The sequence below is a fragment of the Amblyomma maculatum genome, chromosome 1 (assembly GCF_055883805.1).
Source record: "Amblyomma maculatum isolate TAMU_Amacu chromosome 1, ASM5588380v1, whole genome shotgun sequence".
In the NCBI taxonomy this organism is placed as follows: Eukaryota; Metazoa; Arthropoda; class Arachnida; order Ixodida; family Ixodidae; genus Amblyomma; species Amblyomma maculatum.
In genome coordinates, this window is record NC_139344.1 from 146,481,974 (window position 1) to 146,501,885 (window position 19,912).

A 19,912-nucleotide genomic window follows, 5' to 3' on the forward strand; every position below is an offset into this window, starting at 1 on the left:
AAGGCAGCAGATCCCGTGGGACCCACTCAATGCGTATTGATTCTGGGATGCACGCCACAAGCTGGTGGATGTCCTGGCAAATTTTAGGGCAGCGGCTGGCATGTCGGAGCAGACGTACTGCTTGAAGTGCGTCAGTGCGGATGACAATGGCGGCTGTAGGGAGCATGGTTATAGAAGTCACGGAGCAGAGTGCCTCCTGAACTGCCACAAGCTCAGCGCAGAAAGATGTAAGTGGTTCCGAAAGCTGAAACGTATTTGTCTGATTCAGGCTGGGTCTCTGTGGACAGTAGATTGCCATTTTGGCTTCACAGCTTTGCAGGCTTCCATCTACGTACACTACTATGGAATCTTGAGGCAGGTGAATATCTTGCTCTTCAAATTTCTGGCGTAGCAACGATGCCGAGTTGGCAGACGTTGGTCTGCGGATGTCAGTTGGCTTGTTGTCTCCTAACTGTATAAATTTCCAGGGAGGGAGAACTGGCGCAGGTGGCTGAAGAATAGTGTTAGACGTTACATACGCCCTCAGTGCTTACGTGGAATGTGTCAAAGTGGCCTTGTGTCTGCGAGCACTAGTTCATCGATGGTGTTGAGCTGCGCATTCTCCTGTAACGCTACGACCGGTGTGATTCGTGGAAGGCATGTTATGGTCCTCATAGCTTCTCGATTTACGGCTTCAAGGCGATCCCATTGTGCCCTTGTAAGATGCTGGAACTGGGCCTGATAAACAATACGTGGCTGCAGAACCGCCCTCACTAACTGGCGTGCAACAGACGAGCCAACGCCAGCTGTTTTAGGTGCAATTCGTTTTATTAAACTCATAGTTTGAAGTGCTTGCTTTTTTTCCTGAGAAAGCCAAGCAGTCGCTGATCCTGATTGGTGAATTGTTAAGCCCAGAATTTTCAGGCTCGAACTTTCTTGTATTGGGGTGCCTGATCGAGAGAGACGAATTGGATTTGAGGTAAGTTTACGGCGTCCCCAGCGGTTGGCGACTGACGTGTATGAAGTTTTACACACAGAAAGTTGAAGACCAATGGAGGATGTGTAATCAGAGGTTACGTCTAATGCTGACTGAAGGGCGGCCTCTTGAGTGAGAAGATCATGGTGAGTGCTCCACACCGTGATATCATCTGCGTATTGCAAAAACTTGATTTCAGGGATATTATGTAAGCGCCACGCCAATGGGATGAAAGTAATATTGAACAATGTCGGAGACATTACTGATCCCTGGGGCACGCCATGTAGTGAAACGAATGAACCAACAGTGTCACCGCTGAGGCGTATTGCAAATTTTCTTCCGTCCAAAAATGATGCCACAAAGGTGCGTACTCTCGGAGGGAGATGAAGCATGTCAATGGCATTCAGGATTGCAGCATGACTGATGTTGTCATATGCCTTTTCAACGTCCATTGCTAATATGGTACGTACATTGCGGCTGCGGGTAGATGATAGAACTGCTGATGCCAAGACAGCCAACCCGTCCTCTGTACCTATGTATGGACGAAATCCCATTTGAGCAGGGTGATAAAAACCGTGCTGTTCAAGCCACCAAGAAAGTCATGTGGCTAGCATTTTCTCTGCGAGCTTGCAAAGCGTTGATGTTAAGGAGATTGGTCGTAAGTTGGCGAGGTCCGTTGGAGGCTTCCCAGGTTTGGGAATAGGGATCACGACAGCGGTTTTCCAGCTCTCGGGTACGACACCATCAAGCCACATTTTGTTTATGGTGTCTAGTAGTTGAGGAAGTGCAGCCGTACTGAGGTTCTTGTAAGCCTCATACTGAATTCTGTCCAGGCCGGGCGCTGTTTTCTGTTTCGCATCGTCAATTGCAGCCAGCAGCTCGCACATCGAAAAAGGGCTCGCAATTCCATCTGCGTCGGCAGCAGATGGTAGTTTCCATGCGTCTGCAGGGATACCTGCCAAATTAAGATTTACAGCTGAAGGAGGCAGTATATCATATTTTGGGAAAAATTTTCGAGCAGCTTCTTTGGCGAAATCGCCCGGCGACAGATTAGCCGCAAAGCATGCTGTTGCTGCTGCGTCAGTAGAACGACGACCGTGTTCCATTGCACGAAACGTTCGCCAGAGTGAGGCATTCGATGATTTATCAGAAAATTGTTCACACCATGCATGCCACTGGTGTCACGAGAGATCGCGTTCATATCTCCGAGCCTTCGCAGTAAGATAATTCAGTCATGTACGTGCCTGCCCCGAAGTAGGATCTCGCGTAGCAGCCAGCTCAGCTTGACAGCGGGCTGCCCACAAGTTAAGCAGGCCGAGATCTGGTGCCGGTTGACCTACATCAATCCAGGTAGTAGTCGTAGCGCTGTTTAGTGCTCTCTGTATACGGTTAACAAGGAGTGACGACGAATCTGAAGACATACTGTCGAGACATGAGCGAAAGCTGTCCCAGTTTATCACAGAACATTTGGGGTGTAAAGGGCGGAGGCGGGAGGGATGGAGACCGATGAGGATAGGGTGGTGATCACTTCCCCAGCAGTCCGGCTCCATGTGCCATGAGGGAGTCCTTGCGCCCAATCACCACGTCAAGTCTGGAGCATAGACAGCACTGCGTATGTGATGCACAGGCCGTGTTGCTGTCCCAGGGTGATTAAGCAGAACAAACAGGGCATCAGTGAAGGCGTCCCGCACACGCCTACCACAAGGGCTTACAGTCGGATACCCCCAATCCGGCTGAGGGGTGCTAAAGTCGCCTATGACTAAAATTGAACACCCGGGGTATTGCCGACGAACACTTAATAACCAGCCAAGATTAATACGGGAAGAGGCGCCTCCAGCTGGTCGAACGTAATATGAAACGAGAACAACGGTTCCTTTCAGAAATTTCGCAGCAACTGCTACTACCTCTTGGTATGATGTGCACCAGTTTTCGAGAGAAAGGCGTACATGAGGAATACGCGTTTCAACATATACTGCCGCCTTTCCCGGGGGAGAAGCAGTCTGCACGCGACGGTCGGTCATTGAAGGAGACATGTAGCCGCTGAAGCCCGGGATAGATGGCAAGGCGTTCGTTTCCTGAAGTAACATAGCCCACACCCGAAGCTTGTTAAATCGCAGTCGGGTCTTGAGCTCGGCCACCTTCGTGGAAATGCCTCTACAGTTCCACTGTAGTACACCAGGACAACTGGATTTCGCCATTTTTGTGTGCTAGTCCAAGCGCTGCAGTATCACAGATGTCAGGTTGGACAACTGGTTGACCATATAGCGGAGCAGCGATGTTGCAGAGTTATCATTGGGCGTTGTGGTACTCTGGGAAGAGGCAGCAAATGGCCCTGCTGTGCGGGATGAAGGCGGCAGTGTTGGGCAATTACTAGATTTGGCGGTTACTTCTGCAGCTCGCCGACGTCGAGCAAGCATTTCGCGGTGTTGTCGGAGCTTAGAGACCTCTGCTAAGAGACGATTTATTTGCTCATCCACTACAGCCATATCGTCGTCTGGTAGATCAGTATGCTGCTATATTAGCTGTTGTCGACGACGTTTCTTAAGCACCGTATCATTAGACTTTGTCTTAGCTGGAGGTGCTTCGAAGCGGGCTCAGGAAGCTCTGGCCACTCGTCATCATCCCACTGGAGAGCTGCAAAGCGATTGGATGTCTGCACCGGTGTCATGTCCTCTATTGGCCAACGCTTAGTGTTCCGAAGATAAGCCTTCTGCGTTGCCTTTTGCTTTGTCGGACAACTTGGAGATGTTATCTCGTGGTCGTCCGATTTGCAGAGGCCGCATCGGTACGTAACTTTTCCTTCAGACGCACCTTCATCGGCAGTAGCAAAGGGGCAAGATTTGCGCATGTGCCCTGCCTGAAAACAGTTGTAACAGTAAACCACACTCGGTTTATACGGCCGCGGCCTTAATATGCAGCCGTAGTAGTACAGACAGGCTGGAAGTGTCGGAGGGCCTTGCAAGGTGATCATGCAGGAACGCCCCTTTCCTATGTGTCGGGCCTGTATGACTCGGTGCATTGGGCAGTACAGCTCACGTTGAAGGGTGGTTTGATCTTCGTTTATGTCAGCGTTGTAAACGACGCAACGCTGCAAGTCGGAGCCTTCAACTAGATACACTCGCACAGGCACTGAGATCTCACTTGTGACTGAAATACAACTAAGCGTTTGGATACGTTCCACCGCAGTAAGTGTCGGGAGCCACACAGCTATAGTGTTCCTTGCCGTGAAGCCCCGAAAACCTCTGGTTCCGAGACGTGCGTCCAAGTTGACCTGGATGATCCTGTTTGGTATATCTGTGAGGCTTTTGTTGGCTAGAGATTTAATCGCCACTTTGTAAGATGACGATCCCGGTGTAGGTGCAACCTGGTTTTCGATAGTTAAACAGGAACGCTTTCCTTGATAGCCACCACTTGCCGAGGACGAATTCGGTTGATTATCTTCCGAAGGACGCTTGTGAGGGGCACGGGTGCTCGTTGATACAGATGGTGGAGCCGATAAGTCCATTGGAGAGCCTGTCTCCTCAGGTCACACTGTTGGATGTGCATCTCGTCGTGTTAGCTGGGTGGCCATAGCCGTGCTCCGCCCAGAGAACAGTTCACTTACGGGCTGTTGTGCATTTTGGGAAGGCTGAATGGGCGCTGGTGCTGAAGAACCGGGAGCACCAAGCTGGACCTGAGGCCGATGGTCAGGTTGAGGTGTCGACAGCAGCGCAGGAGTTGCAGCGAGCAACTCCGGCGAAGCTACCTCTGCTAGCGTGGCACCGGCAGCACTAGGCCTAGCCTCCGTGCCAACCTGAGCTGCAATCATGCATGGGTAGCATGCGCCGGAGGTCTTGCAACCTGACGCCGAGAGGACGTCTGGAGCTTCCTCGGTAGTAGAAGATCCACTTCTCTGGAGACAGAACAGGTGCTTACAAGGACGGCAAGAATTTTCAGAGGAGCGATGAAGCCACCTTAGCAGGAAGACACTTCTTCTTCTTTCACCAAGAGACATGGTTACAAGAGACAATCGGTTATAAGAGACACTTGAAAATGGTTTGGTTGGTTTTCTTATGTCTGCCATGTTAACAACATTGCATACAAGATACATGGTTACAAGAGACACTCTGTTACTAAGGGCAACTTTTCCAGGTCCCTAAAGTAATTTTTTCACTATTTATAAGAGGCACAATTAACCCAGGTACACTCATGCAATGCAGCTAACTCATACCAACTCGTATGTGCGACAGTTTAGATTCCCTTAATTAAATTCTGTTCCATATCAGTGTCCTGTTTTGTTGCAATATGTCAGGAACCAAGAAGGAGTGCCTCGTCTTTATCTAGGAGTCAAGATGTCCCGGTTGTTTCAGTCCCACATGAATGTGATGATAGGGGCTGAAACAATAAGGACATTTTGACTTCCAGTCAAAAGGAGGCACTCCTTCTTGGTTCCTGACATATTGCAACAAAACAAGACACTGACACGGAACAGAATTTAGATAAGGGAATCTAAACTGTCACACATACGAGTTGATAGGAATTTTTTGTTACAAGAGACACCTTTTAGGGTTCCCTTGAGTGTCTCTTGTAACGAGGCTTAACTGTATTTATTTATGTTAACAATACTATCAGTCCTGTTCAGGGCTAAAATAGGAGTGCGTTGCTTAGATCAAAAGTACACTCATAGTGGTAAACTAAGACATTACACATGAAATACAGTCATGACCGAACGAAAATAAATGTGAACAGCATACCTACCATCATGGATCCAGCAGTTGAGACAATAAAGAGAATTACTAACGGCTCTTAGCATATACAATATTATTGGTCAATTTATTTCAACCTCGCTTGGGACATAGTGGCTAGCACACGTAGAAGACGCATACAAGAGGTAGGTGGACTGTTCCTCATGCGATAGTCACTACCCGACTCTAACAGCCAAATTGCCCAAATAAGAGCCTTGGTAGTGCAGTCTCGCGCTCTTTCAATAAAAAAAAAAGGAATACTTCATGCAGTCGTTTGAGAATCTTTTTTCTTCCATGTGATTACAATTTTTGTTCCACGATATTCGGGATGTGGACTTTGTTATATACCGTTAAATGTCAATCAACATTAGGTCATTTATGATGGAATAAAGAAGAGTTAAGCCCTTTTTTTTTTTTCACCTTAACTGTACATTTTAAGGAGTCCGTGCAGACTGACTGCCGGGCTTAAGCCGGGCTGAGTCTTCGTAGCACTGGCCCAGTTCAGGTCTGCTCATTTCAGCCCGGGCCAGGCCTGGGCTCGGGCTTCGAACTATGGGCTCGGGCCGGGCATGGGCCGCAAAATCAGGCCCGTGCAGTGCTCTAGCGCACATTGGGATCTCCAGTTAGTGGAGCTTCCTATCACGAATTACCGTAGGTGTTGTGTCCACTAGTGCAAAGAATATAGTGAAAATAGCCTATTACGTTGCATTTCAGTATGAGCGACAAATCTATCTAATAACTGCAATGAAAGTGCTCAGCTGGTGCTGCTGACATAAACAAGTCATTGTGCCTAAAAAGCGAGACAAAGCCAAGCCAAGATCAAAACAAATTACGTAAATACAGAAGTGGTTCTGCTCTGGCGATGACAAATAAACAGCTGTGCTTGCTAATCAACTAGTGTCAACTCCACTCACAAATCCTCGCTTGCTTTTCATTTATTTTTTGTCTGAGTAGCGACGGTTCACAGACCTGTTACTCACAGCCACCCTTTGTCAAACAAGCATAAATTTCTGAGAGATATTTCTGCTGGTGATGATTTATAGTTCTGGCTGCTCCTAGCACCTTAGTAGTAAGCTGGTTACTTTTACGATTTCACGGCACTTTTTTTACTTTAATTCTTGTAGTGTTACCAGGCACATAACTTAGTTGTGAATCGCTAGTTGCAGTGCCACATCACATCGCGATCGCACTTTGCAATTGCTGCAAACATAGTTTGCCAACATATATACAGCTTTGGCATATCAGCCATAAGGTTCTTGGTCTGATTTTCAAGCTGGGAGAGGTTGTGTTGAACAGGATTAATGCAGCCATGAAGCAGAGTAAGATTCACAACTGTTTCAGCAGTAAATAAATGTAAGAAATTGGCGAGGTGTTGTCAGTGTGGTGGTCCACCAAGCAAATGCAGTATTTAAATGAAAGCTATAATAACGCTTTTGTGCAATGATGTACGCTTCTTTTTTGCGGATTATAGTGATAGGATGCCTGCGCCGAAATAAAGTCTAGTTAGAAAATATAAACATGGTACCCTGCTTATAATGACCTCTCATATAAGAGACAAAAACTGCTCCCCTGTGCATGTCCCTAATAAAGGGATTCAACTGTATATACAGGAGCCCAGTAGCAATTGCATTTGGGTGCTGAGCCCAAAATCTCAAAATTGAATTCCAGCTTCAGCAGCTGCACTTTGATGGAGTGGACATGTGTGATGCCAGTGCGTTCTTCCCCCCTCCCCTCCCCTTGCTGCTTAAGAGGATTCCTAGGCAGTCATTTTAAACCTCACTTACTGTACCATGAATTCTTTTAGCATTTTTTTTTATTACTGTAGAATCTTGGTGATAGGAACATCACGGAGTCAAAGACGTGCAGGCATTGCTTAGTGCTCAAGGCCCTGGTTGCGGTTCGCGTGTTTGAATCATCCATAGTGGCACAGGAGAGTATTCAGAACATCCGAGATTCTGTACACTGTGCACAGTGCACTCTGGCTGGGGAATCTTAAGAATTTGTATCATCCTGAAATTCATATGAACCAGATTCGTATCACCGAGAACCTACCGTACCCAGTTGTTGAAATGTACTACCTCCTGAGTTGCTGCCCATTCACTGACTAAACTGTGCTGTACTTGGCAGCATTTTTCATTAATTTTAAGCCTCAAACTTCACTATTAGAACTATGCTATGATTTCTTGAGGTGTTTGTTATAATAAGGTTTGACTGTGTAGTTGGTTGTTTTATACCTTGTAGTGTTATGAGGGGGCAACATTTTACCCCACCACCACTCCGCGGATGCAGCGTCTTCGCTGGCGGCTTGCTAAGGGAACAAAGGGACAAAGATCGGGATGACACAGCATGAACACTCGAATGCCATTTATTGTGCTTGCAAATAATACAGAGCACACCAGGCTAGCTTTACGTCATCAACAAAGTCTTTCTTGGAAAAAGAAGGCTACGTAAGAAGGGCTTCTGACTCACTGGCTGAGAAATGGGGTGCGAATTTGGCAGCAAACATTTGCGCGCGCCGAAATTCCCCATGCGCAATGCATTCTTCGGACAAAGCCATACAACTGCGTCTGCCGTGGAAGGCAGTGAGAGCGTGTGGTAATTATCGAGTGCTTCGCAGTTTGCAACCAGAAGACGGGAGGCCATGTAAGACGGGTCTTCCATGTACACCATATACTTAGGGCCAGCCATTTCCCGGCATCCGCCAGGAGGGGCAGCGAGAGATGACCGCCCGCTTTGACGACTAAATCCAGAAGCTCTGTGTCATCTTCTCACGGGTATCGCGTAGATGTCTTGGTGGTGCGCCCATCGCTGTTTCCTCTTTCTCCAAGGGGAGGTAATTACCTCCTCTCTCAGCCGGTGCTACCTCGACACTCAAAGGGTGGTGGTGGTGATGTTGGCCATGGTGAGGGAGAAAGAAACTGGTTTTCCACAACCTCTGTCACACTAACACTTATGATTCTCATTGAACTCACCTTGCATCCAACTCAATGCACATCGATTTGTCACACTGCAACCTCCAAGAGCAACCAAGGCTGAGCCTGCTTGGCTCAAAGCCCCTTCCTCAAGCACTCTTCAGCTTTCAAGCACATTCGAGAGCGGGCGTCGACACCCTAGTCATCACTAATCTCTAAAAGTAGGATTGTAATAAAACCTTCAATATTAGCACAGAAATGCATTAAAAAGCATAATAGAATATTGTTAAAACGTTATGCTTGTTTATATTAGGTATTTTTATAATATCTACACTACACTTGGTGCTACCTCATGAAGGAAACGTCTCAGCAGTCATTCAAAACGCCCACGTAGCACTGGATGCTTCAACCCTTCTTGAAAATCTCAATGCAGATTGAGGTCAATGAAGATTGAAAGTGTTCGTGTGACAGAGGCACTTTACTTAACCAGTTTCAAATGTTAAGGGTCAGTTTAACAACCTTTGGGCTGGTTCTAAATTAAATTGCTGCATATAGGTTAGTTTCCACTAGCAGTATTTGTTTTCAGAATTGAAAAAGTGAAAAGGTCTGAACTGAGAATCCTAATAATGTTTGTCTCAGAAATGAGAATTGTTGCATTTAAGGTTTTTTCATTAAGTGTTTTATCATCATCATCCGCTGAACTATACCCACTGCAGGGCAAAGGCCTGTCCCATATTCCTCCAGTTAACCCAGTCCTGTGCTAGCTGCAACCACTTGTGCCCTGCAAACTTCCTAACCTAGTCCTCCCACATAATTTTCTGCTATGCCTTGCTATGCTTTCCTTCTCTTAGAATTCAATTTTTTGCCTTTAGCCACCATCTGTCATACTCTCTTCGCATTACATGTCCTGCCCGTGCCCATTTCTTCTTCTTGATTTCTACTAGAATGTTATTAACAGAGTTATTTCTTTTAACATTACACCTGCCATTTTCCACTACATAGCTGGCTGCATTGTCCTCAACTTAATAGAACCCTTTTCATTAGCCTTCACGCTTCAGCTCATAGATGAGTTCCTGTAAAATGAAACTATTATATTCTTTCGTCTTAAGTGATGCCGGTAAGCTGCTAGTCATAATTTGCGAGTGCTTGCCAAATGCTCTCCATCCTAATCTTATTCTCCTAGAAATTTCCCTTTCATGGTCCGGATTTGCGATTGCTACCTGTCCTAAGTAGACATAATCTCATACCACTTCGGTGCTTTGCTACCTATTGTAAACTGCTGTTCTTTCCCAAGGCTGTTGAACATTACCTTAGTCTTTTGCATATTGATTTTCAAGCCGACCTTTCTACTTTTCCGGTCTAGGTCATCAATCATTCTTTGCAATTCATCCTCCGTGTTACTTAGCAAGTCAAGGTCATCAGCAAATCACAGATTTCTGAGGTATTCTCCATCTACACTTATCCCTAACTGCTCCCATTCCAAGTCTCTAATATTTTCTCTAAGCACACGGTGAATAGTACTGGGGAGATTGTATCTTCTTGCCTAACACCTTTCTTTATAGGGATTTTGTTACTTTTCTTTTATGGAGAATTATGGTTGTTGTGCATCCATTACAGATATTTTCCAGTACTTCCACATATGGCTCAACTACACACTGATTTTGTAATGCGTGCATGACTGCTGAGGCTCCGGCTGAGCCAAATACTTTCTCATAATCAATGAGTGCTATGTATAAGGGTAAGTTATATTCCGAGCGTTTTTCTATTACCTGATTGATAGTACAGCTAAGATCGATAGTAGAGTACCCTTTCCAAAAATTAGCTTGATCCTTTGGTTGGATCAGTAAATATTTTGTATACATAATGAATCGCAAGCTGATTGTCTATCTTTTGTAGTCCTTAACGCCCTGCCCACTCTCTCATTGTATGTTTGTTTGTTGTTCTTCAAACTGTTTGAGTTGCTGAACTCAAGCTAGTGGCAGAACAGAGGGTGCATGTTCAAGTGGCTTTCTGCACTAAAAACAGTTGTAGTATTATTGGCATTCACAGTGACCAGGGTGTCTAGCAACCGGGAAAACCGGGAATGGTCAGGGAAATGTCGGGGAAACCATCAAAGATTTCGCCAAGTCAGGAAAAATGACACTCTGCAGTGCATTTTCATTTTAAGCTGGCACACAGCAAGTATGTTATTCATGCAGAATTTTTTTTTTTCTTTTTTGGGCTGAGCGCGCTGCACTGCAAGGCGACGTGTGATATATTAGTTTACGCCAACGCATGGCTGAGCTGCCACAATAGAAGAACGAATACGCACGTTAGTTTGGTGCCCAATAAAATATGCGGAAACGCTGCATGGGAGTAGTACGCGACAAAAAGCAGGATAATTGTGCTGGCAGCAGCCAGTGCGAAAGCGATCGGCGAGCTCAGCTACAGCTGAGGTCCGTAATTCTGACTCTCCAGTGGTTGACTGCTCACGTCGTCGCGATCTCGCCGCAGGTTCAGCGCTTCGTGTATGTGATAAAATTGCTTAGCACTCTCATGTCCACAATCATGAACTTGGTACTGGCATCGCATTCCACGCTAACACTGAGGTGAAACTTGCGTTTGGGTCGGGGGCTTTCCCGACAGAACGGATTTTGCGGCGACCACTCAGCCGTAAGTAGTACGGAGCGGGGGCGTCAACTCGAAGTGTATCGTGATCCTGGATACAATTTGTGCTGTAATTTGAACGTGCGGTGTCGTCATCAGGCAGCGTGGTTTATAACAAGTCTGGCACCGGCTGTAACTCAACTAGCCCGACGGCACACTTGTGGCCGACGTCTTCTGGTTTTTGTTCCTCACCCATTTCTTATGGCTTCACGTTTCGTGCATGGTTACATTCCGGCACCTCGATCGCAAGGAAAAGCTCTGCACAAAGCGTTGCATCGAGAAACACGAGCGCAAATGCAGACGCGCATGAAGTGGTGGCCACGACGGCGAACGCAAAATAGCGAGAAAAAAACAACGATGCAGCGATCACGCTAGCCAATGGGAGACGCGGAACAGCGCGTTTTTCAAGTGCGCCACATGAGAGCTAATCAGAGACTATAAATGGCATTCGCAAAACCAGCGCGCGCAGCCAGTCCGCTTGAGCGAAGCCATTTTGAGATAGCGCAAATTGCACACAAAGAAAGCAGCTTTAAACCAACCCCAAGGTGGCGGCGATCGGCCGGCTGCAATGCCCGCGGCACGTACGGGAATTTCGAGCACAATTTCTCTTTTCCGAGGGCATTTCGTGGCTGCCATGACATTTTGAAAGCTGATTTTATCGCATCTCCTGACCGAATTCAACGTTAATAGTTTTAGTGCAGGTGTTCGAAAGGATAAACGTTCCAAAAATGAGTTTTTCTCAGAATCGATTTTTGACCATTTTTAACTGTTCTAAGACTCTCGTCTCCCTTTAATTAACTCTACGGCTGTTAGTAAAACCTCGTTACAAGAGACACTCAAGGGACCCGAAAAAGAAGTCTCTTGTAACCAAAAATTCTAAAAGCACTGTGTTGATCAGTTTACTGCACATCAGCTTATAAATGCATTTACACGCATTAACAGGAAATTGTTCAGGAAAGCTAAAGAAGTTATTCATACAAATATGTATTTTTGTGAGTGCAGAGTGTATTCCTTCCTAAATTCTGGAGGTAACGCACTTCACTTTGCAAGCTTTCCTATTGCTCTAATACCTTTGAAGCACTCATACTTGCTTGTCACTCTCAGATGCTGACACTTTTCCTCTAAAATGTCCTCGTAGTCATCCTCTATGGCACATGTGCCATTTACTTGCACGAGAATTTGCACAGTCTGTAAGCTCTTTGGGAGCACACAAGATCCACATCTGAAAATACGAATTCCTCAAAAGATTCTGGTACCTCTGCAGTCTCTTGGATGCTCACCCAAGCTTCATATTTAAGGAAGCTTGGCACAGTATCCATATATGGGCCCTCTTACATCATGTCACCACATTTAAAGCCTGCTTGTCTGAAATGGTTTTTCACAGTTTCACTTCTCAGGTCATTCCAGACACCTGAGATCACCTGAACAGCTAACTTCGCATCAATTACTATTGTACAGTCTTGCTGCCTGTCGAGCAACAGACGTTCTACCAACCTTGTTTTGTACAGTAACTTGACTGAGTGCATAATACCTTTGTCTATTGGTAGAAGGTAAGGTGTGGAGTTTGGAGCGAAAAAATAACTGGTTGCTTTGAGCACGAGAACTTTGGTGCTGCAAGAAGCATTGTCCGCAAAGAGAAAGTATCAGGATTCTGAGCTTTCACCTTGTGATTAAGTTATAAACAGCGAGGAGTTAAAAATGCTGGATGTCATTTATCCATTTTGATTTGCTTCGTAGGTGACAGTAATGCGATGCCAGTGGCTGACACAACGGGGTCGTTTTGGCTTTCCAATCATTGCGAAGCACTCATTCTCAGTTCCTGACATATACAACAAAAAGGATGCTGATATGGAGCAGAATTTAGCTAAGGGAATCTGAAGTGCATCATGTACGAGTTGGCACGCTTCACCCGCATTGCATGAGCACACCTGGGTTGTGTCTCTTCTAAATAGTAAAGAATCTACTCCAGGGACCTGCAAAAGTTGTCCTTAGTAACAGAGTGTCTCTTGTAACCATGAACCATGTCTCTTGTATGCAATGTTGTTAACATGGCAGACATAGGAAAACCAACCAAACAATTCTCAAATGTCTCTTATAAACGAGTGTCTCTTGTAACGAGATTTAACTGTATCTTTAAGAATTTTCGCAAAGAAAAGCACACTCTCCCTCGAGACCGGCCGGGACCTAGGGTGCCTTGCATCGAGGCACCTATATACACCTGAATTTTGACCAATCAAAACCGCCGTTCTTTTATGCATGCGGCCTATAGGAAATTTCGCAACTGGTACTATCAAAGAGCTCCGCTGAGGCTGGCAACAGTGTGCTTTTAATTTTCAGTAAACTTGAGACGTTTTTACCCTCCATTAACAGCCTTTCACTATTGTAAACTGCAGAATATGATCAATAAATAGCTTTTTGTTGGAATTATTTGTCTATGCTCATTATCATCAGCAGCTACATTTTTGAGCCTCTTCACTCGTCAGGGTATTTGACCTGAAATAATCAGGCAAAATCTGGAAAAGTCAGGGATTTTGAAAGTAGTGTTTTGCTAGACACCCTTTTGACAAAAAGCTGGACAAGTCAAGTTCATGGTGAAAGCAATGCTTCTGTGGTCATTTTCTTTCCTTTATCCATCATTCCGTCACACTGAGGTAGACATGCTTTTCATTGTGTTTTCGAATAAGTGTTTCGTTTTAGCGAAATATTTGACGGCTCCTTTGACTCGTTATTTGTTAAGGCTGCAATGTATTTGCCTATGTATAAGCACGCATGTGTGGGAGAAGGTGGGCTAACTGTGGGTTCAGTTTACATGCCTTTTTTCCAACTTGCTGTGTGCTGTAACACGTCTGGCAGATTTTTTTTATTTAGTGCTGTTTCTCGTGATCATCTCTGCAGGGTCCCAGAAGAGGTATGGACAGAAGCAGTCGTGTGCAGAACTCGCCTCCCTGAGATGCAGCCAGCCGGGGTGTAGCTTCACATGCCGTTACAGAAAAGATCTGCAAAGACACAGCCGTATCCACACTGGTGAAAAGCCTTACAAGTGCCCCGAGTGTTCAAAAGAATTCAGCCGGTCAGATAAAATGGCTGACCACCGACGGAGGCATTTGGGAGAAAGGCCATTCAGCTGTGAACAATGCAAGTGGCTTTTTGTTTTTTGTTGTTGTTGTTGAATTATTTAAATGCCAGCTGAAATTATGTGCAATCTGACAGATAAAGAAGTGGAAGTAGAGGCTAAAAGAGCCACTTTCACACATTGCACATGGATATATAAATATGGTTATAGATGGCACTAGCTTGTACCAACCAGCAGAAAGCAGCATGGCAGAAGCATGAGCATCAGGGGCTTTCAGTAATTGTTGGAACTAGAATGCCTGTTGTTTTTGCCTGTCAGTGTCAGTGTCCACATTTTGCTATTTCCTATTTTTGAAAGGAGCATCCTTATTACCACAGTCGTCACTCTTGGTATCACTGTGAACCGAACACAAGTTCAAGCACTTGCTCCACCGTCAAACCATGATTTCTCCATGACCCCATGATTCCAAGTTCTTTGATGTTGTGCAAAAAGCCAGCCCACTCTCTATTACATTAGAATCTTGATGATACAATTGCAGTTGAGACAAATTACAGTATGACATGAATCCTTAAACTCTCCTGGCCAGAGTGCATCGTATATTATGCACAGAAATGCAGATGTTCCAAACACACTGTTGCACCAATGCGGATGACACGAATGCACAAGCTGTAATCACACCGTTGAGCACTAAGTGTTGCTCATAGACACTAGCTGATGCTGGGATTATCATTTCCATAGTATGCACAACAATCAGTAAACAGTGCTGTGCAGCCTGCACGTTGGTGATGCCGTGATTGTCAGTCACACATGTACATTTCGAACAGTGAATGGCAGTGCGCAGTCTCTACAATGCCAATAGTATCACGAATAAGCAGCACAGGAGCATATATAAATTCCGTCAGCTGCAAACAGGTGTGCGTAAATTAATTTCTTGTTCTTCACGTATGGCTTAAGCTGCCCACTCACGGAGTCTAATCGTAACGCAGCCATCACCTGCGTGTTGGCGCTTGGCTTCTAGCGCGCAGTTCATGCGGGATTTCACGGACAGGTATTTCTTTTTTGATGCACATGGTCGCTTTCCGTTTCGCGCGTCTGTTAACAGCAGAAAGGCTACTTCTGCGTCACAAGGCCTGTCCATGGGAGGGCCTGCCCAATCGGCGACGAACTAAGGGATTAAGAAGAGTTGCTTCGAGAATCTAAGGGTTCTCGCCGTGAGCTTCTGGCAGAGACAGCTCCGGCGGCTTCATGTAATTGCTACTCTTGAATCTCGCCAGGCGCACTGGCGCGGGGGTTCTGTGGTCGGTTATTTTATACACCTGACTTGTGTGCAGCGTCCGTGTCAAGGACAGGCGGTCGCTGCCTCTGCCGGCAGGCTGAACCTTGCCCAGAGGAGTGGCGGGGTCCAGTGAATTTCTCTCTCTATCTGAGGCAGAAGCTCCCGCAACTACAGTTGTATATTTTTTGTGACCTAAGAATCATACACAGTTGAACCCCTTTATAAGGGACATGCACTAGGGAGCAGTTCTTATCTCTTATATGAGAGGTTTTATAAGCAGGGTACGATGTTAACATTTTCTAACCAGACCCTATTTCGGTGCAGGCATCCTACAGCTAAAATACGCAAAAAAAGAAGGGTACATCATGTCACACAAGCGTCAAGCTTTCATTTGCATATTGCATTTGCTTGGTGGGCCACCACACTGACCACACTTTGCAACTTTCTTACATTTATTTACTGCTGAAATAGTTGTAAGCTTGGTCTGCTTCATGGCTGCATTGATGCTGTTCAACACAGCCTCTCCCAGCTTGAAAATCAGGCCAAGAGCCTTATGACTGATGTGCGAAAGCTGTATATGTTGGCAAATTATGTTTGCAGCAATTACAAAGTGTGATCGCTATGTGACGTGGCACCGCAACTAGCGATTCGCAACTAAGTTATGTGTCTGGTTTAAGAATTTAAGTAAAAAAAGCGCCGTGAAATCGTAAAAGTAACCAGCTTACCACCAAGGTGCTAGAAGCAGCCAGAACTATAAAACATCACCAGCAGAAATGTTACTCAGAAATTTATGCTTGTTTGACAAAGGGTAACAGTGGCCGTGAGTAACAGGTCTGCGAACGTTGCTACTCAGACAAAAAATAAATGAAAAGCAAGCGAGGATTTGTGAGTGGAGTTCAAACTAGTTGATTAGCAAGCAGAGCAGTTTATTTGTCATCGCCAGAGCAGAACCACTTCTGTATTTACGTAATTTGTTTTGGTCTTGGCTTGGCTTTGTCTCGCTTTCTAGGCACAATGACTTATGTCAGCGGCACCAGCTGATCACTTTCATTGCATTTACCAGATAGATTTGTCGCTCATACTGAAATGCAACGTAATAGGCAATTTTCGCTATATTCTTCAGACTAGTGGACACAACACCTATGGTAATTCGTGAAGGGAAGCTCCACTAATTGGAGAATCATACGCTCGCTCCCAATATACTCTCTCGGGTGCTCCCATAGGCAGTCACACTTGTGCGCTTCGGGGCAAGCCTGAAGAGCTTCTCTGTGTTGCATTCCCGCTGCAGGGGCTTCTTTTAGTCATTTTATAGCTGATTGACCTGCTCTTTGTTTGATAAAATTATGATCAATAATGACGGCACAGGTGTGTCTCTCTTCTTTTGTTTTCACTTTAGCTGCGGCTTAACCTGGCGATGGGTGGGGCCGCATCTATGGCAAAATGTCTGTTATAAGCAAGACTGGGTGCGAAACTTTAAAGCTAATTTGTCCTTTATAGCCACTTGTCTTCAACGTCCAATGTCTGTTAAAAAAGATGTCCAATTAATGAAAGCCATAGGGGGGCCGACTATTTGAGTGAATGGTGTCTCATACCTGATGCTACATCCATGTCTCTTATAACGGGGTTCAGCTTAATTGAGATTCTACTGTATTTGCAGATTGGCACGGGCAGAGGCACATTATTTTTATTTACTTTTGGCCTGCCTCACCATAGTATATGTATTTGCAGTTGTTACAACTGTGACATGAGTGATCATACCTTGCAGCCTCTTTCAAGTACTAATGCATCTGTGGTTCACAAAACAGAAATGAGCAGAAAGTAATGGTATTTTATTGAATATTTCTCAAACCGCTGCACCCAGTGGCCATCTATGAAGCTCCAAAAATACGGGATGCAACGGTCACATTACAACTCATGACTTGTGACAAGTCATGAGTCGTATGTGAAACCCTGTGGATCTTAGTTATGCCACTGCAGAAGATGACTGCTCACATGCACATGCACTTGCTTTTGCGCCGCCATAAGCATTTTAGGAACCCACTTGGCAGACACCTTTTTTCATTTTCAATGGCAATGCATGTGCTCCAGTGTTCGGGAACAAGTCACATGATGCCTCCTCTTCTGAGAATTGCTGATTGCTGGTGAATTTCCACAGAGCTCATACCCTCGTCGTCCAGCGGTGATGTTGCCAGTTACTCCCCATCTGCTTTGCTGCTGACACACACAGGAAGGAAGTGCACCAGCAGTGATAGTACAGATGTATCTGGCTCAGGCTGCTGTCTAGTGGTGGAACATGGTCCCCAGTGCTAATGATAGGCACTACAAGTGATAGGACATACCACGTGATGTGTGAGATGCAAAAGTGAAGATCAGTATGGTGTAGCTTTCGTATATGCATTATTTGCCAGAGAAGTGTGTAAACTGACTATGCGTCACCCGGTAATAATTATAATGTTATTAACGATGCGCCACTAATGGTGCGCACACTCCCAGACACCATTAGAGTGAGTGGGGGTAGCTGTCCCTCGACTTGCATTGCAAGCTCAGCCGGAAGTCGACTACAGTCGAACCCGGATATACCGAATTTTGGTTATATCGAACTCACGAAATATCCCCTTGAAAATCCCATGTAAAAATATAGGAAAGCCGCGTCATATATCGAACTCAATTTCACCGGTCGTTCGATATATCGAACTCCGCACCACGCACTGGAAAGTGTACCTTCCCCGCGTGACGTTTTCACGCCACGCACGGAAGGAATGAAGGGGACAGTTCGGCGACGGCTGGTCTGGGCAGCGCCGCGCCCATTTCCCAAAGGCGCGCGCATCTGCAGTTGTCGTTTCCCGCGTGCCAACACATGACGTTTGCAAGCCATGTGCGTGGGTGTGCCCATTCTTTTGCTGAGCTCTCTCTCCTTCAGCACACGCTACGCACGCGCCAAACCCGCTCAGCCCGTTTTCAGACAGACGTCGGACGCTTTCTCCAGCATGTGTTGCGAACCCTCTGCGTGCGGCGGCGGACATGGCTATGGCGCCTGCGGATGTTAAGAAGCGGCAGCTCTTTTCTTTTTTTTTTGCAAAAGTCATCCTTTCTTATCGTTGTGCTGTACGCGCGGCGTAGCGTAAGATATGGCGGCTGCGGACGTTAAGAAGCGGCAGAGTTTTTTTCTTTTTTTGAGCGGGGATGTTTATTTTATTTGTTTTTTTTTTTATCGTTTATCCTTGCATGTATGAATTAGCGAAAGCACGCAGTCAACTGCTGCGATCATGACGCCCGCCCCAAGCGAGGCGGGATAAATCGAACCAGGCTTGTTTGAACAAGCCATCACGGGCACTCTGCCAAGTTCGCTCCCCGCCACCGCAGGAGCGATCAAAAGATAAACGTGCCCTGACGTTATCGCTGCGCAGCATCTTGGCATGCTGCCAATGAACTGTGGATGAGACGACCGAAACGGACTGACGTGCGCCATCCACATGCAAGCGAAAATGCTCGCGATTTCTGCCGCCGCGGCGACACAGAAACCTTGTTTTGAGCTGCCGCGGTGGCTCGAGCGGTGAGAGGGACGCAGTTCCAACATAATTGAAAATTTTCGCTCTGTCGCTGCCGCTCGTCGCTAAGATGCTCAGTCACTTGCATGTGAGCGAGCTGGCCTTAACGCATTTATTTATTTTTATTTTTCAAATTCTCGGGTGCAAAAGTGGAGGGTGGGTTCATTATGCGAGTGGGTTGATTACGCGACAAATACGGTATCGTTTTTTCGCATCGTAAGTGCCGTCACAAGCCGATTTCTGTATATCGAATTATCGATATATCGAACTATTTCGCGATCCCCTTCGAGTTCCATATATCCGGGTTCGACTGTACCTTGTAGTGACAGCAGGGGTGGCCGTTTGGTGCCCAACTTTCGCCGGTGCAAGCCAGAGTAAGGGTCAGAGTCAGAAGTAACAGACAAAAACAAACTATACACAGCGAGAGACGATAGAGAGGAATACGCAGTAACACGTAAAATTCACAGACGAGAGGTTGACAGGAAGGCGACGCTAAGCATGCAACTAAAAAGACATTCAGTAATACAGAGGCTTTACAACACTGAACAATATACGAGAGAGTTTAACAAACAAACACTAAATTGTTCACCGGTCACTGTTGCAGAACAACGTCCGGAGAGTCACGATGTGGCCGCCATGTAAGACGAGCGCCACTCCTCGCAGATCACTGGGCTTGCCAGCCGTTGGTGAACCCCGGGAGCCGAGCAGTAGCACTTGCAAACTCGTTGCAATACTAGCTCGAACACTGGCTGGCTGGCACAAGCGACGCGACCTCAAT

General features: G+C 46.1%; 1 protein-coding gene across 3 annotated transcripts in view; it reads left to right on the top strand.

Moving 5' to 3' along the window:
• Window positions 1-19,912, top strand: part of LOC146204266 (uncharacterized) — an 87,718-nt gene that overhangs the window by 31,143 nt on the left and 36,663 nt on the right. For all 3 annotated transcript variants that reach the window (XM_084589213.1, XM_084589214.1, XM_084589215.1), the window contains exon 5: window positions 14,133-14,372. In XM_084589213.1, the coding sequence (XP_084445339.1) occupies window positions 14,133-14,372 (240 nt within the window). The remainder of the gene's footprint in view (window positions 1-14,132; window positions 14,373-19,912) is intronic.